The sequence below is a fragment of the Mercenaria mercenaria genome, chromosome 10 (genome assembly GCF_021730395.1).
Source record: "Mercenaria mercenaria strain notata chromosome 10, MADL_Memer_1, whole genome shotgun sequence".
Lineage (NCBI taxonomy): Eukaryota > Metazoa > Mollusca > Bivalvia > Venerida > Veneridae > Mercenaria > Mercenaria mercenaria.
In genome coordinates, this window is record NC_069370.1 from 5,761,356 (window position 1) to 5,787,537 (window position 26,182).

Genomic DNA, 26,182 nt, shown 5'->3' on the forward strand with positions numbered 1-26,182 from the left:
AATCTTCGCTGATATTTTCAGGCGTTTTCGTTACTTTACGCAATATTGTATCCTGAAAAGATCTATTAGCACACAAATAACATTTATAGTTAACTGTCTGACTTCCACGCACGTTACCACGGGTAAACACTTTTGACAAAATGTATATTTTATACTATTGTCCGTAAGTACTGACCTGGCACTCATTAATCTTCACTAATATTTTCGGGCGTTTTCGTTACTTCACGCAATATTGTATCCTGAAAAGATCTATTATTACACAAATAACCTTTAGGATCAACTGTCTGACTTCCACGCACATTACCGCGGGTTCAAAATTACCTCAGATCATTTTTGTATATTCAATGTACAAAATGTAATGTAGTGTTATCGTAATTGCTTGTATTCTTACATTTCCTTGCGACAATATTCACGCATTTTTATTTGTTTTCACTTGTAGTATCAATTTTCGGGAGTAATTTGTCTTTTTTATCTAAGATACCTACCTTTACTTGACACATTCTACAAAATATCTTGAATGCAAGTGTATTTCTTTCAATAAATGAACCATAAAATTTGATCAGATAAGTTTTAATTTTCCGGCCTGTACAGTTTGGAGATGAAATTTAAAAAATAGATTATCAGACAGAGGACTCGAACCCACAACCCCGGGATTGATGGATAATCGGCTTGTCCCCGCAGCTACTTGCACATGCGATATTTTGTTTATCATCAAGAAATATTTACGCTATTTACGTCCGGACACGGAGAATTAAATAACGGAAATGTACGGAATATTCATGACTGCCAGGTCAATACTTACGGACAATATCCACTATTTACTATCCATTGTTTATTTCCTACTGATGTTTTCAAAATGCAAATTCAAAGGTTGAAGAATAGTTTAACGTTCAACACAGACTCTTGCAAATGCTACCTTAGCTTTGTAAAAAAGCTTGTATGTGGTCCGTTGTCGATTTAATATCGTGAAAATAGGTACTTTAACGTGTTTTTAACATTTAGAAAGTTCGTTCAAATGTAATTTTATGAATGAGCATTTGCCTGATTTTACCAGAAATATTTATCGACGCATGGCAGACGGTTGCTCCACTTTACATGTATAATCAGCACGAAAATAGTATATCGGATCCTATATCTGATAAGAAATTATTATTTTTTACACTAATTAATTTATGGTGAATCATGAAATAAATTCTACTAATTTAGACATCAATCTCCAAATCTCATTCATGCGAGATTACAAGTTGAGAAAGGAGTCTATTCTATCCGCATAAAGCTGAGCAAATGGTATCATTTTTCACATTCTTGGTAACCGACTGGCGATCAAAGTCATAATAGATGACTTCACTGAAAGTGGAATCGTGTGCATTTATAGCTCAGTGGAAGACCGTTCGCCTCTGGATCGCGAGTTTCGGGAGTTTGAGCCCCACCGGAGAGAGAGAGAGAGAGAGAGAGAGAGAGAGAGAGAGAGAGAGAGAGAGGTCACAGTCAGGCAGAGTAGCTAGTCCAGTGAAGAGACTTTATTTCTGAAAGACATATCTTCAGATGACGATAAAGTATTGCAGCTGGTCCGACGCAGAGAATTTATTCTTGAGACAGTGTCTTTTCTATTACAATTAAGCACAGCTGCAGGTCCGATGCAAAGAATTCATTTCTTGGCGGAAACCTTTTAATCAAGTGCAATAACAAACTCTTAATAAAGTAATAAATACTAGAAAAGATGTTATAAAACCCTCACCAGTTGCAGCGTTCAGATTTACGGAGTACGGAGATTTAGTAAAAATCCTATCTGTTTCTCCGAATGTCCTGGATGTAGAAATTATAGTTTCAACACTTAATTTAACAAATGAACAAGGTCAACAAGTTTTTTTTTCTCGATAATATCCTTAGATACGACATGTCGTTCACATGATTTACACCCTTTATCAAATATCTCACCAAGATATTTCATATCTACAATTCTTCTTTTCGGAACATGTCCGTAATCACTGAATGTTTCAATTTATTACATGTTTTAAAAAATCTGACTTTTTCTAACACTTTCTTAGCGAATCTCCCCTTCTGTCTCTCAATACCTTCCGATTTACCGTTGATACATGCAACTTCGCATACTATTTAGATTATTTTGTTAAATAATACACGATTTAGCGTGAAAACCCGATTTAGCGTGAAATTTCTTAATGGGGTAGGGGTAAAATATCGTCAAATATTGAAAAATAAAAGTCGGTAACCCCTAAGTATTTATATGTCTGCTAGACGTACACATACTGTGAAACAACATACCAAAGTTATACGTTTTTTTATCGAGCCGATTTTTTATAAACTGGATTTTAAGGCAAAATTTATAGCAAAACTTGATGTGAGTTTTTCCGTTCTGACGTCACAATATCGTCTCTGACGTCTTAAACGTTAATCTTATTTCGCTGAATTTTGTACCATTGAGTAGCATTTTCTAAATGCAAAGTGACAATTATTTTGTATTTTTCATTTTTATGACATTCAGAGCGCAGGAAAGGAAAAATGCCGAGAGCATTCGGAACTGGGCGTTACACGAAAAGTGACGTCAGAGGCCATGTTTGTGACACAATAGCAAAAAACTCGAAGAATATGGCGACAAAGTAAAATCGGAACCTAATCCCATATATCCTGAATTTTGTATAGTATAAATTTCAGGACGAAATTCGGAAAAAAATTCGGGGCGCATTCCATTTTAATAGAAACCGTTGACCTCAGTAGATGCCAAAATGTTAGTCCGAGCAAAATCACGTGAACCAACTTGAGAAAGTCTATGAAGGGATGCTACAAGCACACTTTTGCGGAGACCCAAAAAGTGGCTCAAGAGCGTCAATTTTAATCTCTATTTTTAACTTTGGGAAAGCCGGTATGCATGAAAGCCAAAACACTTAACAAACTTCTATGTATAGACGTTTTTTCCATTTTTTTTTTGAAAATGTTTTGCTTAAAATGCAAACGACGGATGTAGGATCAGTCACCTTTTCTAAAAGCTCACTCTGAACGTTTAATGTAGCCTATGTTTTCTGTAACGCAGCTCACCAACCTCTCTAATCAACTGCTATAAACTGGCACACTGAACAATATACCTGTTTTCATTAATCAGTGTCAACTTGTCTTCACTTCCGCCACATTTATTGATCTTCCCGCACTCACATTCTTGCGCATATTCTCTGCCGCTCGCAAAGTATTTAAGTTCGTCTCCATTTTGTCCTCCTTTCCACCAGAAGTGATCGCCTCTTATGAGCTGTAGACAGATTCATGTTTTTATTAATAGCATCTTCGATATGAGCAGATATAAAACTCAGATGGTCATTATTACCCCCCCGGAAGTTCAAAACGTTTATTGAATCAAGCTGTCTATTCATTCTGCAGCATAGGAGAACGTTTCTTTCTATTGCTAACTTTAAAGATCAATTTTCACTTTAAGAAACCTCTGTCATAAGCTGAACTAAGGTGAAAGAATATTTGGACTACTTTAATACTTAGACTGCCGTTTCTTCGCAGATGAGTAAATTTAATGGTTATGCATCCATGTTGAATCTTGCTGTGTTAATGACTTCATATAATACGTATATCTGTTTTTGTTAGTTTGTTTTTTTCGTTCTATGCAGGGATTGGGAGGAGGCAGTGGATTGCAAAAGGTTGGTTTTAGGTCAGTGCCTTAAACAATTTGTATTCAAAGGATACCGCCATTAAGTCAAAAAGTTGTCGTAAGACCTAAATGTGCATTGTCTATGTGACATAAGTGTCAGTTTAAACACATCTAACAAAAAAAAAGCCATGACATGTTAGCTACGTAGCTTCTTGTTTTGACAAACATGATTTGCTTGTTACAAGTTGACAGGTACTTCTTGACCAAATTGAGTAAAGTTATGTATATCTAAATGTTTTTCTTGCATATTTTTATCCCGATGAAGTATTAGGTACAATACATTTCCTTATCTATTTGAAACCAACAGAAATACAAAGTATAAGGATATATAATACATTGTATTTACACCAAGGCTTGTGTACGAGGCACTTTAATAACTCATCGAAACATGCAGCTTTCTATTTCATGCTCTCAGTGTACTCTCTTTGGTTGAAAATGCATAATTTTAATCTACGGATCCATTTCCGGAATACTTTGGTATACTACATGAGTATTAATGAACACTTCGGCCTTTTTTTTTACTGGTATCTGCACTGCCATACCTTTGCTAGAGAAAAATGTGGCAAACAACAAGTGAATACAAAGTCCCCTACTGGAAGATGACCAATTATCCCAACTGAAGTATAACCAAATGGTCTGATATCTGTCAATGACCTGTGTACAGCATTGTGCTATCTATACACAACGTTATAATGTTTGAATTAAAATTTGTATGTTTGATAATTTACAGTTGCCTATTGCTTATAACACCTGTAAATAAAAAAAAGTATTTTTAATAAAATATCATTTCTAAAATTGGTGGGAAAATATAAAAAAAATATAGATTGAATTACTTCATCATATCAAACACGAACACTCTTTTTTAATTAGGTCCACATGACACGTGATCTTATGTTGAATATTTATACAAAGTTATTTATATCTCCACAGGAGCCTGAAATTCTATCTATAATGCTCCAAAATGGCTAAATATAAAAATTACCCCTCCTATATATATAAAAAAAGAACAGGAATGAAACAAAACCGTACCCCGCCCACTTTTTGTAAACAAGAAACTTCGAAAAACAGAAAAGCATCTCTATACGAGCGGTCTTTTTTTGAAGAGGACAAAAAAATATACTAGAAACACTGCTTACTGTAAACTGTCTTCCTTTTAACTAACACAAAATCATCATTTTCAATACCTTTTCGTTCGTCGCCGAAACCATTGCGTGACGTCACATATACATGTACCTGTTTCACAGCCTCGCAGTTAATTCGATGTACTTTCACTTCGATAAGAAATAAAGGTAGGATATTGTTTATGTTCTATATTTTATTGTTCATTTTTCCATGAATAAAAATTATATATTTGCATTTGTTTGTCAATGTATTCAACTAATATTTTCAAAACAAAAACGTAAACAAAAGGGGAAGTAACTCCATTATTCACTGGAGGGAAATTTAAAAATTGGAAACTTCCATAGTGACTATTTTTTATTATGGCAGATAACCTGAGCGCTGCGATATGGTATGGAAATCCTGTGTTTTTTATAAAAATGTTGCATTTGACCCTTAATTAGTTATGACACATCGAAGTGAAAGTATATCGAATTAACTGCGAGGCTGTGAAACAGGTACATGTATGTGACGTCACGCAATGGTTTCGGCGATGAACGAAAAGGTATTGAAAATGATGATTTTATGTTAGTTAAAAGGAAGACAGTTTACAGTAAGCAGTGTTTCTAGTATATTTTTTTGTCCTCGTCAAAATAAGACCGCTCGTATAGAGATGCTTTTCTGTTTTTCGAAGTTTCTTGTTTACAAAAAGTGGGCGGGGTACGGTTTTGTTTCATTCCTGTTCTTTTTTTATATATATAGGAGGGGTAATTTTTATATTTAGCCATTTGGAGCATTATAGATAGAATTTCAGGCTCCTGTGATATCTCCATGAGAAAAGTGATATAATATATTTACAGATCGGGCAGAAAAAGCAAGATCAATGTTGACACCCGACCTTCAAATGTGACCTTGACCGTTGAAATTGCGCATGACAAGTAGTCTCATTATAGAGAATATTTGTGCTGAGTAATATTTAAAAAAAACTTTAATTCATGACAGAGATATGGACTGAATGGGAACAAAAGCCTATTGACTTTTCATTTTCAAGTATGATCTTGACCTTTATGCGCCGAGTGATATTGTAATCCCTCAATGAATGGCAGAGTTCTGGACTGGACACGTACACATACCTTTAATGTCATGTTAACCTTTGACCTTCAAGTGTGCCATTGACCTTTAAGCTAGAGGTCAGATAGTTGTACATGACACACCGTCTTATCATGGGAAACACTTATGTCAATTAATAATACAATTCCTTTATGGATTGTTAAATTACATACCGTACAGGAAAAAAAAAGATGTTGATCATTGACAGGGGGCATCCGTGGCCGAGTGAGGTCGTTGATTTAAAATCACTTGCCCCTCATCGATGTGGGTTCGTGCCTCACTCGGGGCGTTGTATTCTACATGTGAGGGATCAATCCAGGTGGCTTACGAAAGGTCGGTGGTTCTACCCGGGTGCCCACTCGTTATGAAATAATGCACGGTCTTCCTCCATCTTCAAAGCTGGAAAGTCGCCACATGACCTATATTTGTATCGGTGCGACGTTAAACCCAACAAACATGAAAACTGACCTCCAAGTGTGACATTGACATTCGAGCTAGAGGTCGATAGCCATTTACCAAAGCAGACTCTACATACAACTTTTTCCCCCACCTACCAACCGTATTGTAAGCGCCTTCCCAGACCCATACATAAAAGTAATTACAGCGAAAATCTCTTTCACAGAATAACCGAACTTATCGGGAACTTCCATGTTAGACTAAATTTCGGAAATATTTGCTATTCTTTTTCCCACCAATTCGGCAACAGTGACCAACGATTGCAAAAACTGAACAATGACAAAATTGTACCCTATATATACAATAAGGGGATAGGCCGGTCTTATATGCAGTATAAATGAATGATTAAACACCTTTCCTAGTTTAAACTGACCTTAAAGCTTTAGACAACTTTGAGGCTTCATACTATCCCTGGATGAGCAGCCGTTAAAATAATTTGTCTTCCTGCTCACCTGTGCTGCATCCTTGCTCACCTCATGTTTTTATTCCTGCTTACCTTTGTTATCATGTGTGAATCTGCATTCCAGCCCGCCTTTGTATCTCTGTTCACCTTTACCTTTGTATTTTTACTCGCCTTTGTATTTCTACTCGTACTTGAAGTCCTACTCACTATTTCTATTCCTGCTCACCTTTTTGTTCTTTTGCTCACCTTTGTATTCTTGCATATATATTTCACTGGTTGATAACAGTAGCTTGAAATCTCAACGAGCGTCTTTAGCTGTTCTAAGTATTTAATCCCGCGGTAGGTTACATCGATTTTTTCATCATATGTCACCGATACTCCTTTGTCTATATCAGTTTTAATGACAACCACACCTAAATTGTATATCAAATATGCAAGTTTTCAATATTATTGCAGATTGAAAGGGGAACGATCAACAAGTGCTAACCTGGGTTAAATTGATACCTATTTTAATACTTTAAGTATGATGTTCATAGTGCTATATTTGAGCCGCGCCATGAGAAAACCAACATAGTGGCTTTGCGACCAGCATGGATCCAGACCAGCCTGCGCATCCGCGCAGTCTGGTCAGGATCCATGCTATTCGCTTTCAAAGCCTACTGCAATTAGAGAAACCGTTACCGAACAGCATGGATCCTGACCAGACTGCGCGGATGCGCAGGCTGGTCTGGATCCATGCTGGTCGCAAAGCCACTATGTTGGTTTTCCCATGGCACGGCTCATTTATTTACATTCTAAAATCAATTAAACATGCACATATATTGCAAAGTTATCGGGGAGGTCATGGTCTTAAAATATCGCTTTGATTATTTTGTTTTTATCTAAATTGCAAGGTTCGCTTTACGTCACTGCTACCCATACATTTACTGACGCGTGCTGGGACATGTTTTACGAATTTTTCCGAGGTCATCATCAGATCTGAAATCAGTTTGTTAACTTTACATAACACACAAAAAATGAACATATTAAAAACAAACTTAAAATTTCGTAAACTTAAAAAGGTCTTATATAGCGGTACGAACGTGATCGAAAATTCTAAGAAGTTAAATGATTTGACAATTAACATCCGCGCAGTCTGGTCAGGATCCATACTGTTCGCTTTCAAACCCTATTGCAATTTAGAGAAACCGTTAGTGAACATGCTCGCAAATGAACTATGTTGGTTTTCTCATGGTGCGGCTCAAATAACGATTTCCAATTATAGTAAAACATTGCTACATCTCGAATGTTTGATAAATGAAATACCAAGCAAACTCTATCCTGCAGGGTACGGACTTGACGAGAGGCACCGTAAGAAGTAAGTCTAAAACCTTCCAATGGGTTCTTATTTTTTAATTAGATTATAACATATTTCGTTATACTTTTACGAAGATGAATTAAATAATAAATTACCACTCTAGTTAAACCGTTTTCAACACTCTGAATTGAGTTTACGTAAGTATTCTCAAATATTGTACGCCCGATTCGGAATTTTCATGACAACATGGCGGCCATTGATAACAATATTTTTTTTTAATGTGACGCATTTGCCGATTGCGATATTAAAAGAAAAAGTTCAATATCATTGATAACAACTGTATTCAATCAACTGTCTATAAATCGTATGTCTCAATATACTATGGAAGGTCGGTGCGCCATGCTAATTGCCAAATGCTAAATGACAAATTATTGACGCAAAATGCTACATGCCAAATATCGAATGTCAAATATTGACTGTCAAACGGTAATTATGGACGATCAATGCTAATTGTTAATTGAGAAATACAAAACAATAAATGCCAAATGCCTATTGCTAAGTGTGAATGCATCCTTTAAATAGTCATGGGCCTTTGTTACATAACTTTGATTCCATTTCCATTTTTTTCTAAACACTTAATAGATTCAGTCCAATGTTCTTATAGTCGGTAGAACATGTAATTGTTTCAAGTCAGGTCAGACTGATAGAATATCATGATGTCTCCAAATAATTATAAGCTACATTCTTTGGGTTAAGACGGATAGAAATAATTAATTTATAGATTTAAGAATGTTGACCATTAGCATTTATCATTTAGCAATAAATATAAGCTATTTGACATTTAGCATTTTGCATTAAATATATGGCATAAAGCATTTGGTATGTAGCATTCCGCCTTAAGTAATTGGCATTTAGCATTAGGTAATTGGCTTTTAGTAACAATTTAACATACAAAGTCAAAGAGATATCTAAAGTAAATTAGATGATGGTATTTACTTTATAATATTTCAAATGATATCGTGAACATGATACTAATTTCTATTACACAAACATGCATCGAGTCAGCAAATGTTCACGTATTTTAAAAGCACATTGCTCAAATTTAGTCAGTTTCAATAAAGGTACTTCAATTCGAGATTCAAGCAAATAAGCAAGTTTTGTCATATTTGGTCTTACGATGAAAAAATCTTTGAATATACATTCTTCTTAATGTTTTGTATTTATCACAGGTCAGTACAAAATGAAATTCGTCGCCAATGTTACCATTTTCACACAACTCACAAAGTCTTTTGTCTCTTTCTAGAGGGCTTCGGCCAAAGTAACCCGTTTCTATCTTAGTTTTATGAGCAGATAGTCTTAGCTTATCAGTAACTGTTTGAAATATATTCGGAGGCATATCTAGGTATTCTGAATAACCAAAGGCTGTCTTTAAATCATATACCTATACACAGTAATGTTATGTACTGTAAAATAAGAATTATACACAAAACCGTTATTTTAGCGAAAATCGATCGCTGTCAGTATTCAAGAAAATATATACCTGTGAAAGATTTATGACTCTTAGACATAGATCTCAACACTGTATTATATTACAATTTTGAACACAACGAATCGTTAGCATCGCGAAAAATATTAATACATATTCTAACAACAAAAACAACAAGAACAAAGAACAAAAATAACTGTTTATGTGTTGAGGAGGGCACTAACCTTTCCCTGGCAGAATGTCCATATTACAGTAGACCAAATATGGGGCAACGTTTTCATCTGGCCATATTAGGTATTCACTTGATAGATCGTTTCCGCGTTCATAAACGTCTTGGCAGTCTTTTGGCAAATCTGCAGATAAAAAGTTAACAGGAAATTGCCGAGTTAAAATATAACGTTAGTAACCTTTAATGTTGGATTTCCAGTAACTGTTTTATACAACAACACTAGTGATATTTTAGACACATTTGGACTTACTATAGAACAAAAAAAACGAAAGAAAAAAGCTATGAACGTTAATGTATATATGAGCCGCGCCATGAGAAAACCAACATAGTGGCTTTGCGACCAACGCCAGCGCATCCGCGCAGTCTGGTCAGGATCCGTGCTGTTCGCTAATGGTTTCTCTAATTGCAATAGGCTTTGAAAGCTAACAGCACGGATCCTGTCCATACTGCGTGGATGCTGCGCTGTATGGTTCCATGCTGGTCGCAAAGCCACTATGTTGGTTTTCTCATGGCGCGGCTCATATCCAGAGTAGAATTTGTTAATGTCATTCTCATTACCTTACGTCGACGTCATGAGATTAACAACGTCAAGCTTAACAAATGAATGGCATATACAGAGGATATTACTGGAGTGTCTTTTCATACTGAATTCTTAAAATAAGTTGAACAAAATTATAAATTGTAAGAAACTCAGTCAATGTTCTTTTTATCACATGTAAGGTTTTCCTGCTGAAACATCAAAATTATCTTTTATAAAATAAACTATTGTTGGCCTAGTAAATTCTTTTAACGTCTCCTACACTTAAAGCGACGGCTACAGCAAAGTTTTATTACACAAAAAAATATGTAATGGCTTGATCGAAGTCAAACAGTGATAAATACTTTTAGTCGAAGTGAACAAGAATATCTGTAGGGCCGATCGGCGTTCAGGGCTTTGTCAACTGGTTTTATGTAAAGTGTGAAACTTCTTTTTTACGGATGTAGCAATATGGAATTAATTATATGCAAGAACTCGCGACAGTAATCTAAACTGTTTTTTTTTTCACCGGCAGCAAGTTTCAGTGAAGTTATCTAAACACGTTTAGATACTTACCCAGGGTAATGTTTAAGAAACATGTTTGAAAAGTACATAGAGAGATAATTTCTGCAACAGCTTGAGAACGGACTATGGTCTACGCACTATGCACTTTTTCTCTTTACCATCTGTCATGAGGCAAATTTTTTATACTCCTGCCAATGACTGAGAAGGTCTTGCAAAAGTTAGAAAAAAGTATAAATAGGAACATTGAAGAAATTTAAAGACATGGGTGTTTTGCTGTGGACGTACGAATAATCTTTTAAGTTTTAAAATTGAATGAATATGACACTATTCTTATGCAAAATTATGTCTTACCAAACGGCCTGGGCGCACACCCTATTCCAGTTATGTCGTACATTGCGTAAGAATTTTCACCCTGACCACCGAACCGTAATTCTTCAAACGGGACATCCATTTCATATCCGTTTTCAATCCTAGAAAACATTTTTTGTCAGATATCAAATAGCAAACAGTGAAAACAATACAATTAGATATGAGTATTTGGCAACAACCATTTATCTAACAGATGATAAGAGTATATTTGTATATTGTCATTGTTCCATTTTTTTCTTCTGTGCACCATTCCGTAGAAAGTCAGATAAAAACATTTCTTGCAACCCAGATTGCATTCCGTTAAGTTTAGCCGTGTCAGAAAAACCCATACCCGTCACTAGATCAGAAAAGAAAATGCTATTATGTTGTACCATACCCCTTGGTGAACAGTCAGGTTTCTCATAGTATACCTAGAAATAGGGAATCACACTATCACAATGTCACTTTTTCTTTCTGCTCTACAAAGTTCATCGTTCAGATGCTTCAGTATTTAACCACTCGGGCTAACGCCCCCGTGGTTCAATTCCTACGCATCTGAACTCTGAACCGTGGTCAGTCAGATGATAAACGACTCGAACGCCTTGATTATTTGTTAGTTATACGTAGGTGACGCATGTAGGACCACATTCGCATCAGATCGCATTAGTAACAGGTGTTACAAATGCGATCGCATATGTAACAGAAATCAAGCACATATTTTATGTAACAATTTTTGAGACGAATGTGATCGATGCCGATCTTTGATGTGACATCTGATCACATTTGTCACATGTCATTTTCGATCGGAAAAATGAACAAAAAAGTGCATTTTTACCGACCTGAAACACATTGGTGTCATGTTTTAGCTCACTTGTACGAAGTGACAAAGTAAGCTATTGTGATCTCCCGTCCGTCGTCCGACCGTCCGTCCGTTCACATTTTCTTTGTGAATACGACAGAGACAACATTTATTATAAATTTTGATTTTGACAAAACTTGCACAGAACTTATATACACCTATGATATCTCGGTTCCCTTCGAAAACCAGCCATATCACCTTATTCGTCTTAGAGTTATGGCCCCTGAGATGACAATTATTACTGATTTTAGCCTTGTGAACGCGATAGAGACCACATTTTTGTTTATTTTGACTAAACTTGCACACAGCTTATGTATCTATAAGATCTCGGTTCCTTCAAAAACAACTGTACTGCACTATTTGACTTGAGAGTTACGGCCCCTGAATTGGCAAAAATGCTGATTTTATCCTTGTTAACACAATGGAGACTACATTTATTTTTTGATTTTTAGTATTTGAGTCACTACCTTTAAACGCACGTTACGGTTAAAATTTTATTTTGTTTTTTTTGTTGGTTTAACGTCGCACCGACACATGATAGATGCTTCATTGAAATGGCGACCTTACTTCGAGGTTTAAGGGTAGGAAGGACACATATAGAGGTTTGAATCACATTAACTTATTTATTTTGACCAAATAGATATAATAGCCAAAAACAATCCCGATTCCTTGCGAAAACCAGCTATATAGCATCATTTGTTCTGGAGGTATGGCCCCTTAAATGACAAAATTGGCTGATTTTAGCATTATGAACATTACAGAGATCACATTTATTATTTGATTTTGACCAAACTTGCATTGAAGTTATATGTCATTAATATCTTGCTTTTCCCCCTCGAAAAGATGCCATATCACGCTATTTGACTTAGAGTTATGGCTCCTAAAATGGCAAAAATGCAAAATTTAATGACATGTATAGTGTAATATTACTCATGTGAGCGATAGTGGGCCATGACGGCCCTCTTGTTAATTAGAGGGAATTTCCGGTCAGGATAATATCTTGGTACTGGTTTGTTATCTGGCAATTTAACTTGGCAAGAATACCGTTATCATGACTGTTCTATTCATAGCAGCATGGTACTACAGGTACATGTAACTTACGAATTTCCCATATCGGTTTTGGTTTGTAACATTTCAATTTTACTAAATGCATGAATATGAATATGTATGATTAAAGGGGAAGATGCACACCATATGCAATCCCTTTTCAACTTTTATAATCGGCAAATCGCTGGTTATATCGCTTCAACAACAAATAAAATGCACTAAAATCAAGATCAAGGCAGTCTCAACTAACATAGAAAGTCTTGTAAAAGCTTGTTTCGTAGAAAACCGGGTATATATACATTTAAAATTTAATTTTTTTTCATTTTATTTTAAAATAGTGACTAGCTTGACTATTCGAAGACTGCTCATGGCTTTTGTGTATTTTCTTAAAATCTCATAGACATTAGTTCGCAGCACAAGGTCGGACCCTCCTAGACTTAATTAAGGCTAACAACTCCGTCCATGACAAGTTGTATATAGTTTGTCCCAGAACATGGCAACTTCCTGTTTGTCACCCAACTTAGGTGTATATTTAGGCTGACCTATGCATTTATGCATCTGAATTAGGGTCAGAAAATTTCATACTCAGGTAGAATAAGCCTTCTTTGAAATAACAGCGAACGGTGTGGGTCCTGATCAGGGCCCACACTTGTCGCAAAGCCTCGAAGATTCCCGAAGGCCCATTATCTCATGATGCGGCTCAAACAATTTTATGACGACGACGTTAACTTGTGATGGTGCTTATGGCAGTCATTTAATGATGTTGCTATGACATTTAACTGATTGAACATTTGCAGTATAAAACTCAACACGATACAAATGTGCTTTTCATGTCAGTCCCCATGCTAGACAAACACCTTCGTAACACATTTTACCTGTTACGAATGCGATCGCATACGTACGAAATCTGTTACAAATGCGATCTGTTACGAATGTGGTCCTACAACGTATATGCGAACAAGACTTGGTGCTGTTTATCATTCTATATGCATTTGATATTTTGATTAATTATGAAAATGCTCTGCACTAAATAAATATTCCCACTTAAATATAATTAATTACTCCCTGGAATATCATTAGACTAACTTAACGAATTGAATTGGGGTCATTACGAAAGTCACTACAATTTATAAAATTAATGAATCGCGTCGTTTTAACTTCTTATATTCGACATTATTATCGTAAACTTTTCAACCAGACATTTATTTACTACGCATTTACATTATCGTAAAACCATATTATACGAAAGTCCACGATTTTTAACGTAAACTTCCAGTACTAATGCGATTTCATTATTGATGTGATAAGCGTTAACTTTTAACAACATGGTTATCGTAAACTGCTTATCGTAACTTTCACCGACATGATTATCGTAAACTTACAGCGAGTTATCATCGTAAATTTTTAACGACATGATTTTCGTAAACAATTCACTATAAAAGCATTTATATGAGTTTTTCAACTCCATATTTTACTCAGCGCCGCCAAACAATTAATATCAAAATTCTTCGAATCTTTAAACTAATTGAACAAGCAAATTGTTTTCTAAAGACGTAAGTTAAATCCATAAAAAATCATATTAATGCAACAGCTTTATAGTCAACGTTTACGTTAACGTGACAAATGGTAAATAAGTTTTTTTTCTTCATTTTTAAAAATTTTACCTCACATTTCCAGCTGCATCACAGTGACACTTCTTCCCTTCAGGACAAGTATGCAAAACATCACAGGCGCAGGCAGTTGCATCTGAATAGTCAGCAGCTCCAAAATTGGGTGACACTCCATTTCCATACGTTGAATAACTACTTGCGTCAGTGATTGGTGAATTTTTACATCTATACTGTATACCCTAATATCAAATGATAAAAGAGTGTTTATGTGTCGGAATCAATTTAACGTAAGGTTGTTATTTTTGCTTTATTTCAATGGCCACAAACTCCTAAAAGAAGAAGTTTTGAGTCGTGAAAAAGACAACAATTCTCGATCCCAATAACTTAATAAATCCAATTAAAGGACCACATTTAGATGGAAAATTAAATGAACAAAACAATCATTTGAATTTCTCCCTTGTTTTAATCTTCCCTGCGGTTCAGTAAATGCACAGGTGATAAAAACTAATGCTCTGTTAAGATGATTTTTGCAGCATTTTATTCTTACCACTCTAAAAGACTTAATGTATGCATTATCTCATTTGTACCAAGCATAGATATGAAAGAGGTTCATTTTTGTTTGATTGCGATTTATTTTACTATGTGTTTTTTTTTCTTCAAAATAAAACCTACCCATGGTGAGCAGGAAATGTAAAAAAGAGGATGACAATTTATTCTAGCTTTGACAATATCAGTCACTTAAGCCAGAAACAGATGGAATTATTCATTTAAGATACAGACAGATAAATGTACAGTATGTAGCCTTATTTAGCAAAGGCAGCGAGTTACAGCTTATTATTATGATGTAATTAATCAAGAGCACCGCCTACGGGTGCCATCGCTCGTCTGCAAGTACTGGACATAATGTAAGAAAATAGTTATAGTTCAGATTTTCTATGTGCAAAAAGGGCCATGATTTTGACAAATCAAATATTAGAGTTATGGTTCTTGGCCTATATAGTCATCTAAAAATGATAAACAAGTGTGCAAAGTTTCAAAGCTCTTATAGCTTTTGAGAAAAGGCGGACCTAACCAAAAAAAAAAAATAACCAAGAAACTCAAATTTTCTTAGCACAAAAAGTGGCTATATTCTACCAACTCAAAATAAAGTATATGTTCTTGCTTACACAGCAATAAGATATGAAAGAGTTCAATTTGTTTGATGCGTGTACATTCAAAATAAAACCACCGTGGTGAGCAGGAAATGTAAAAAAAGAGGGAAAGACAATTTATTCTAGCTTTGACAATATCAGTCACTTAAGCCAGAAACAGATGGAATTATTCATTTAAGATACGGACAGATAAATGTACAGTATGTAGCCTTATTTAGCAAAGGCAGCGAGTTACAGCTTACTGTTATGATGTAATTAATCAAAAGCACCGCCTACGGGTGCCATCGCTCGTCTGCAAGTACTGGACATAATGTAAGAAAATAGTTATAGTTCAGATTTTCTATGTGCAAAAAGGGCCATGATTTTGACAAATCAAATATTAGAGTTATGGTTCTTGGCCTATATAGTCATCTAAAAATGATAAACAAGTGTGCAAAGTTTCAAAGCTCTTATAGCTTTTGAGAAAAGGCGGACCTAACCAAAAAAAAAATAACCAAGAAACTCAAATTTTCTTAGTACAAAAAGGGCAATAATTCTGACAAATCAAATATCAGAGTTATGGTTCTTGGCTTACACAGTCAACTAACGATGATAAAAAAAAAGAGTTCAAAGTTTCAAAGCTGTACCAGTCAATATAGCTTTTGAGAAAAAGTGGACCTAAACAAAAAAAATAACCATAAAACCCAAATTTTCTAAGTACAAAAAGGGCCATAATTTTGGCAAAATGCATAAAATGCATATCAGAGTTATGGCTATGGTTCTTGGCCTACACAGTCAACTAATAATGATAAACAAGTATGCAAAGTTTCAAGTCTGCAGTTCATATAGTTTTTGAGAAAAGATGGACCTAAACAAAAAATTACCCAATTAAACCAACGCCGACGATCAAGCGATGACAATATCTCGTAGACTTTTTTTTTTAAAAATCAGACGAACTAAAAAGAACGGTATAAATTGTAATTCTGTTAAAGTGTAGCAAAAAAGTTTCATTTGTGAAATTATGGAAGGCCTTTACTTCTTGCCAAATGCTAAATGCCAAATTATTTATGCAAAATGGTATTTGATAATGTCAAATATTAACGGTCAAACGGTAATTGTTGAATGATAAAATGCTGACTGTTCACAGCGACATGCGGAACAATAAATGCCAAACGCTTATTTCTAAGTGCTTATTCAAATAATGAGCTGAATAGATCAGTGGAAGAATGCAACATTTAAAGGTTACAACACACTAAATATCTGTTCTTTCATTTTCTTTTATATATAAAATTTCCAATGGCTGCAGCACACATCAGGGCCCATTTTAAATGTCTGTAACTCACATTTCATTAAAGAATTTTGTCATTGCTGAATAAAAATCAAAAGAAAAGCAGGGGTCATGTATGATACAAGAAAAATATTATCAGTCAAACACATAAACAGCATATTCAGCTAAGAATGAAACCCCAAATTGTAGTGGTGATGTATGGTCAATCTTTCCATGACAGATTCTGTCATATTATTATTTCATTATGAAACTGCTATCTACATGTCAAACATAGATCTGTCATATGACTTCAGCAAAAAATACAAAGAAAATGATACATGTAATAGCTCTACAGAGCAAAAACAAACAAACTGAGGACCATTTGAATCCGCCATTTTGCGACTATTATCTGAGCAGTGTTATGAGAAAACCAACATAGTGGGTTTGCGACCAGCATGGATTCAGACCAGCCTGCGCATCCGCGCAGTCTAGTCAGGATCCATGCTGTTCGCTAAAGGTTTCTCTAATTGCAATAGGCTTTGAAAGCGAACAGCATGGATCCTGACCAGACTGCGCGGATGCTGTTGGTTTTCTCATGGCACGGCTCATTTTTCTCTCACAATTTTCCTAAGTAATCTCTGTATACCTAAATAGTGACTGGCCCTGATTACATATCTCTTTTTTTTTTTAAGAAATTAAAGAAAACTTTTTTCTCTACGTGTTCCGAAGACGGATAGAACATGTCATTGGGTAGAACATTATATAATTTCTATGAAATAAAAATTATATTCATTAGTTTAAGAGGCACTGGTCACTAACTCATTACTGACGTTTAGTATTTATCATTCGGCAATTACCCATCTGAAAATCAGCAATTGGCATTGAGCATTAAGTATAAGGCATAAATCATTTGGTATGTATCATTTAGCGTTTAGAAACTGGCATTCACCATTAAATATTTGGCATTTGGACTTATGCACCTGCCTTCCACAGAAAATCTTATTATCTCATGCTAAGGAAAGTTTTTGAGCCGCGCCACGAGAAAATCATCATAGTGGCTTTGCGACCAGCATGGATCAAGACCAGCCTGCGCATCCGCGCAGTCTGGTCAGGATCCATGCTGTTCGCTAATGGTTTCTCTAATTGCAATAGGCTTTGAAAGCGAACAGCATGGATCCTGACCAGAATGCGCGGATGCACAGGCTGGTCTGGATCCATGCTGGTCGCAAACCCACTATGTTAGTTTTCTCATGGCGCGGCTCATTTATGGAAAAAATTATGTTAGCCTGCCTGTAAACAGAATCCAGATATGTGGGCCAGGGCCTTTATTTGTTCTGGCGTTGCGCCTTCATATTCAACGTCCACAACCTGCTGATAAGGCTCGGTCTGATTACGCACAGTTCTGTCTGCCGGCTTTACGACATCGACCTAGAAGCAGAAAACATAGACATTTTGAATTAACCTTTTAAAAACTTTCTCGTGAAACAAATTCACGCATTAATTTAGTACGCATTTTACATCACTGATTATCAGAATTAAGATGTCATTTTGGGATATAAAAACAACTTATTTGCATAAGGAACTGATGCAAAAGACATAGCCAAGTTAGTATAAGATGATAACTGTTTATGAGTATTGACGGTAATACTCGCTTCGAGGGTAAACAGTCTAGGCGGTAACGAGGCTAAGCCGATTACCGTGTAAACATTTGCTATTCTAGTTTGCCGTAAAATGATAAATAAATTCAACCGAAAGTTTGCTCAATTAAGTACCAAATTAATACAAACCACTTAAATAGCATATTTGCTTTTAACAAACCTTTGTTATTCCCATTTTTTTGACCGTCTTGAAGTCGCAGGTTACTTCGAAAGCATCCACTCCTGCCATTCCGTCCGGGTCGATGACATATCTGTGGTTTCCAAATGGGTTTGTGTCGGCATCGTGTACTCGAATATCTTCACAATCTCGATAAAAATCTGATAAAAAATATTTTTTTTACATTAAAACTTACAATACCTTTTACCATCGATTCTAACACGACCCTATTTGTTTTCCTATGAAACAACAACAACAACAAAGAAAAAAACAACAACTGAAAATTGTGTGTTATTGTGCAACAATTCAATGTTTGTACATCACATTTATAACGTCATAGCGTCAAACGTTGTTATACTTTATTCTCATTTTAAGATACCTCTAACAAGGCTTATCAAGAGGTTACGATACTCGTCACAGAAGATGAAACGTTTAACATGTGTTACAGCACATTTTGAAAGGGGGCTGGATGCGTGTATTTTTGAGCGTGTAATGTTTGGTGGGTGGGGTTCATTAAGTGAGTAACAATATCAGAAACACGATGAAATGGAAAAAATGTATGAAAGTAAAAAAGACATGTAGGCGGGTGAGGGGATACTACGAGACAATGTCAAGAAATACATAAAACTGAAAGTAATTTTGTTTAGAGGAGTGTGGGGGGGGGGGGGGGTGTATGTGAAAATAAGGGTATCCAGATAATAAAAGATAACATCAAAACAATATAAAAATCACAAGAAACGTCTTTCTTTTGCTGGGGGAGGGGGGTGGTAAAGATAGTGTAGGGAAGTAGGAAGGGGTAATATTGGAGCGTTGACGGTATACTTAGAGATACCACTATCAAGAGACACAAGAAACAACAACTGGGACCTATTGGGTCATTTACGAAGAACAAGTCTGTGAAGTTCTATTTTGATGTGATGTGTAAATATTGAGATACTTACAATCTCAAACATTATACTGTTACAAAAAAAGGAAAATGGATAAGTGAAAAAAGGGGCATAATTTCATTAAAATAAAAGCAAGAATTAGGGGACGCTGTTGGCATTAACATGGCAAATGTGTGGTATTTTAGTTGTGATTTGTAGTTACTGAGATACTTCCTCGCTGACAATCGTTAACAGTATATATTTGAAAAAAAAAAATAAAAACTGCTTATTTCAAAAAGGGGCATCATTTCATCAGAACGAAAGCAAGAGTTACGGATCCTATGTCATTCCGTTTTAATTATCATGAAGAAGGCATATTAACAGTCCATTCAGTTGTGGTGGGTTATAACTGAGATATGACTCACGACGCCGATGCCGGAGGTATCGCAAAACACCGGTGACTTTTTTTCACGGCGGGCTAATACGTCATTTTTATTTTTTAGTTTTCATTTAATTATTTATTTCTATTTATTTATTTATTTCTATTTTTTTTTTTTTTTTTGGGAGGGGTGGGGGTTGCTTTACTGCTTAGTATACTGTAACTCTGATAACAAGCCATCAACAAATGAGCCGCGCCATGAGAAAATCAACATAGTGGCTTTGCGAGCAGCATGGATCCAGACCAGCCTGGGCTGTTCGCTTTCAAAGCCTATTGCAATTAGAGAAACCGTTAGCGAACAGCATGGATCCTGACCAGACTACGCGAATGCGCAGGCTGGTCTGGATCCATGCTGTGCAAAGCCACTATGTTGGTTTCTCATGGCGCGGTTCAAACTTAGTTCAGGTTGAAGTTTAAAAATTGGAGTTCTTTAAAATGGTAAATACCATAAAGATAGTATATTTTTAAAGTGATTTTATCAACGGAACAATTTTAATCAAGTTTCATCTTGATCAGATTCAAAATAAGGCGTTTTAAGGACACGTCACGGATGAATTATTTTAGCATTATTGTGATACACAATAGATATGTTGAAATATTATTACCAATATTTGAGCTCATTACTGTATAAAATAGAAAAAGTGGAAACTCCACAGGTCGCTAAACACGACAAAAACGATAATGTTGCATGCTCGGCTTAATACAGCCTGGTCATGGACGGTAGTGGATGTGCATGCTACTGTCCACGCCCTCTAGTCCCGGGCTGAGCAGAACTCAACATTTACACATGCTAAAAGTACACACAAATTTTTTTAGAGACATCCGCAGATGTGTTCATAAATCCTCATACGCGAAAACAAGGGATCCGTTTTGTAAACCAGACTATAGCCCTTTTAAAAAAATGAACTGGGAGGTAGAAGTAATAGCAAACTTTTAATAAGGTCATGCATGAGTCATTTACCGCCGGTCAGATTTTGTCATTAGTTTTCAAGATCTGTCAAAATTAGTTTCATCTCTCAATTCTTCTTATGTATTGTTTTTTTTTCAAGTATCTTGGTAGTCCATTGTAATGAGTAACATAACAATTAATTCCATTACATAGTTTTGCTTAAAACTGTTTTGTTGAGCTCACTGAAGTCACATGATAATTTCTATTGTTTGAGTTAACCGTTGGTAATGAGGAAACCAAAACATAAAGCATAAGAATGGTTCTTTTTTGATGTTTGAAGAAAAATATCAATAAGACTTTAAACGTTATTTCTTGTAAATAATTTTTGTGTTATTTTTCATTCATCAGAAATTCAAAAAAGGTACTATCTCAAATATTACAAGACTTTTCTAGACGTTGACCTATTAAGGATACTGATAACTTTGTATAATTTTTTTTTTTGCTTTCTTTTTTTGTTTGAGATTTTAAAGGGAAGCACATTCTGACCAAGTTTTATCAGTATATTCTAAAATGAATTGGTCCATCATTCAATTTGACTTGTACCACTTATGTTTTCAAAGGGATGTTCACTGAAAATTTGCTAACTGAATAGCGACCAGGTCAAACTATGCTCAGACTGCACGGACATGCAGGCTGACCCAGGTCGGCACTGACCGCAAAGGCAAAACCACTTGCGACTAGCAGACTAAATGTTAAGTAAGCTAATAATACAGTAATTATAATTTATGTAACTAACGTGCCAAAGTATTTACTTTTTGTTAATGCTTCTTAGTTTTCCTTTTTAAGAAGATTTTGAAGAAACGAATAAGCAAAAATATTTCCAGTCTTTTAGACATTCGATATTATAATTGTACGCAATGTGTCGAGTCTCAAGTAACGATATTAAGCAGTGACATTATACTTATTTTGAACGGTCTTATATGTTTACTTACTATGTAAATACACTTTGCATCACAAACATCAATGAGACTGTAATTAATATTACTACTACTTAGTATGTATACAACCAGCTAATGGATGCGGTGGTCAAGTGGTAGAAGTGTCGGCCGCACAACCCGGGGGTCATTGGTTCGAGTCTCAATGCGGTTACGACCATGCCTTCTCATATGACACAAGTGCTGGTTTTTTTCCAGGAAGTGGACTCGAAAGTGGTTCAAATAAGCTTTAAGCTTCATTACAATAGAGCTTAAATAAATTAGTGTAAAAGTACCTTCTAATGGTAAATAAATTAGTTTAAAAGTACCTTCTAATCGTAAATAAATTAGTGTAAAAGTACCTTCTAATGGTCATGTAATTTCATTTGCGTAACAATTTATTATTAAATACATTATGAAAGAACTTGTTGTGTGACAAGATATAGCTTGAAATAACGGACAATTCCTTCCATTTAGGATACATCTTAAAAATGATATATTTAAAACAATAGGGTTATGATGACCCTTGATCGATCACCCGAGTAATATGAGCCACGCTGGTGGTAAAATATTTAAAAAGTGAGTAAGTAGGTCACATTCATGGTCTCTGTAAGGAACGCCTAAACTGCCTCTGTCAGATCGGATCTCATGAGGCGCGCAAGCGCCGAGTGTGATCCGACCTTGCAAAATCATCGAGAGCCGAATACAAAGTCCCAGATCAAGCTACTGTTATAATGACCCTTTTATTATATACCTTTACCATTTTGATTCTTGTTTTGTTCTTGGACGAAATCTTCAATGTTTATCGATATTAAATGGAACTTAGTGAAGTTTTTATGTGCGCTATTTATAGAAATGTGTCAGGTTATGCATATTAATAAAAAAAGTCCGGCAGCATACAATACGGGAGGTACAATACGGAATTTAAAAGGTACAATACGGAAAATTTGTCTGTCTGTTCATATTTAATTGTGAAATACAAGCCGATTCTTTACAGAATTTATATAGGTATATAATAAAGCAGTTTGTTATGTACATTTGCTAGTTTGTCTTGTGTGCTGTGCATTCACTAGTTTGTGCTGTACAATTAATAGTTCGTCATGTGCATTTTCTAATATATCCGGTACAAATCATAATTTGTTATGTAGATAAAGCAGTTTGTTATGTACATTTACTAGTTTGTCCGGTACATATCTTAGTTTGTGCTGTGCATTCACTAGATTGTTCTGTACAATCAATAGTTCACCATGTGCATTTACCAATATATTCGGTAGAAATCATAATTTAACGATTTTCAAAGTTTTTATCCTATATATGTCTATGTATATAAAACTTAAAACCCCCATGGGGCAGGGCCTCTTTTCTCTAAGGGTAATAATTTGAACAATTTTGGTAGAGGTCAACAAGGCTACGCTACATGCCAAATTTCTAAAGCCTAGGCCTTGCAGTTTCAGACAGGAAGGTTTTTCAAGTTTTTTTCCTGTATAAGTCTATGTTAAACTTGAGACAACCCGTGGCAGGATCTCTTTTACCTGGGTAGTAATTTGAACAATTTTAGTAGAGGACCACAAGACAATGCTATATACTAAAATCAAAGGCCTTGGTCTTGTGGTTTTAGACAAGAAGATTTTTAAATTTTCCTTAAGTAAGTCTATGTAAAAATTTGGACCCCTGGGGCGGGGTCTCTTTTCACTCCAGGGGCATAACTGGAACACTCTAAATAGAGGACAATTAGATAATGTCACGTGCCACATATCAAGGCTATACAACTTGCGGTTTTAGACACAAAGCTTTTTAAAGTTTTTCCTTTCTGTTGCCATGGCAACCAGACTTCTGCATTGAATTCATTTTTTGAATGGTTTTGAAGGGGGTCTACCCAGGAATCATTCCTGTGAAGCTTGGTGTAATTCTGCTCAGTGGTTTTTAAGAAGAAGATGTTTTAGGAAATGATGACGGACACACGATGTACGACACACGACGGACATTGGGCGGTCATAAAAGCTCACCATGAGCCTTTGGCTCAGGTGAGCTAAAAGGTTTGCCATGATTCAGATGTCCCTAGATACCATAATAATGATAAATTTGAAACAATTCTTACTGAAACACTGGATTGAACCGAGCGATAAAGTCCTATCCTCGTCAGGTCCAGCAGGTCCAAGGTTTATCACAGTAACCGGAAATTGTTCCTGCCCAAATATCACTCCTAAATCCGCCTGATTTCCACCAAGGCTACACGGACAATCTCCTTCAACGCAATCGGGGGTGGTACCTAAATGTCAAAATAAAGAAAATGAAATAATCATATACCAGCTGTTGTAGCATGTCATATCCGTTGTACAAATAACATGCAAAATTCATAGAGTAATCTTCTACTTGTTTTATAATCTAAAACATTTCTGTTCTGGTACCCTGCACTACTGAGATTATCCATAGTTGATAGGAACCAAGACCAGCTTTCCATGGTCGTAAATATATATCACCGGACCAGGTTTCACATACAGCATTCCTCATACCTTCTAAACATTCAAGAGCGCTACTGTTTTTCACTGCATTGACTTACAGTCCATAAAATAAACAAATGTGTTTGTAAATATGGACGGATCTAAACGGAGGGGGAAGAAGCATGTTATAGAAATATTTTGATGTCAAAATACAATACATACTAATAAGCTTTGATAATGTGGCAGTGGAGTCCAATAAGTCCATGGGTGTTCAAAGATAATCCATCACAGATCTATTGTAAAGAAATTATTGGATTTACCTGTATTGAGAAATAAACAGTGTCGATTGTATTGCGGTCAACTGCCACATTATCAAAGTTTATTAGTACAAATCGTTTGAATGGGTCAACCGTGTTGTTGTACTTATAAAATAGGCTGACCCGGTTTATAAGTTGGTCAGGGTTACGATATGTATTGTATTTTGCCATCGAAATATTTCTATGAAATGCGTCTTCTCTTCCGTTTGGATCCGTCCATGTTTATAAACTCGTTTGTTTATTTTATGGACTGTATAGTGGACGCAACTTGACCCCGATGGTTGACCTTTGTATTATAATACATAATAAGGAACAACCTATTATTGGAAAGAAGTGTACGTAAAACACGATCTGCACGAGAAAAGGGAAATATAATTTTGTGTAAAAATAAATTAGTGTATTGGAAAGTTTTATCTGATCAAATGTAATTATATATACTTTGATACTGCACTGTATACAAACTAATTCCATATAAATACACACGGCTAACCTAAGCACCCTTGATTTCTACAATGAAATAATCGATATGAATAATCAGCCTAAGGTCAACCATCGCGGTCAAGTTGCGACTACTATACAACAACACGGTTGACCCATTTAAATAAGTTGTACACAGAATGCATGAGTGGTCATCTGAATATGGCCCAAGTGTCATAAAATAGATCTTCTTGCAAAAAAGATCGGTACATACTTCTATGACTAATATCAACAAAATATCGAAACAGGTCTTCTATCGTATATCATAATTCATAATTATTTATCTTTTTTTCTAGTGTCCATGTGGAAACAGAAATCAAACCACAATACTAGCTTAGATCAACGACTCCATCTAATCCATTTTAGCCGAACCATGGCGGAGGCACCAACAGGACACTGACTGATGACAGAGCAAATTTTATTACTTAGATTTTCTCGTACAAGAGCTGTTCACACAAGAGTCGTTTGTAAAACACATATCCCCCAATATCCCTTGATTACTATGACCCTGAAATTTCACCTACTTACCTCCAAAACAATATTGGTCATAAACTCAATAAGTCCACTTACTAATTGGGCCATCTACAACATAAACCCAACCATGATATCAAGTTTGAAGGTCTGAAGTCAGGTGACTCTAATATTATTGAGCGAAAGCCTTTTGAAAGATTCAGGCCCCTGTGACCTTGACCTTTGACAAAACGATCCCAAAAACAATGATGTTCATCTACTTTCTAAGCATAACCACGCTGTCAAGTTTGAAAGTTCTGAGTCAAGTTTTCTCAAGTTATTAGCCGGAAATTGAGGTTCAGACCCCTGTGACCTTGACCTTTGATTTATTAACCCCAAACACAATTTGGGTCACCTCTTTAGTAAAGCAAAACATGCAACCTGATATTATTGGATGGAAACTAT

At 35.6% G+C, this 26,182-nt stretch overlaps 1 protein-coding gene across 1 annotated transcript in view; it reads right to left on the minus strand.

Annotated features, from left to right (window-relative positions):
- The window catches only part of LOC123560993 (uncharacterized), a 164,841-nt gene that overhangs the window by 42,377 nt on the left and 96,282 nt on the right, over positions 1-26,182 (minus strand). The window contains exons 27-34 of the mRNA XM_053552200.1: positions 24,131-24,301; positions 18,868-19,025; positions 18,340-18,477; positions 14,707-14,891; positions 11,140-11,258; positions 9,742-9,870; positions 6,981-7,147; positions 3,102-3,259 (exon numbers count right to left, since the gene is read on the minus strand). Coding sequence (XP_053408175.1) covers positions 3,102-3,259; positions 6,981-7,147; positions 9,742-9,870; positions 11,140-11,258; positions 14,707-14,891; positions 18,340-18,477; positions 18,868-19,025; positions 24,131-24,301 — 1,225 coding nt within the window. The remainder of the gene's footprint in view (positions 1-3,101; positions 3,260-6,980; positions 7,148-9,741; positions 9,871-11,139; positions 11,259-14,706; positions 14,892-18,339; positions 18,478-18,867; positions 19,026-24,130; positions 24,302-26,182) is intronic.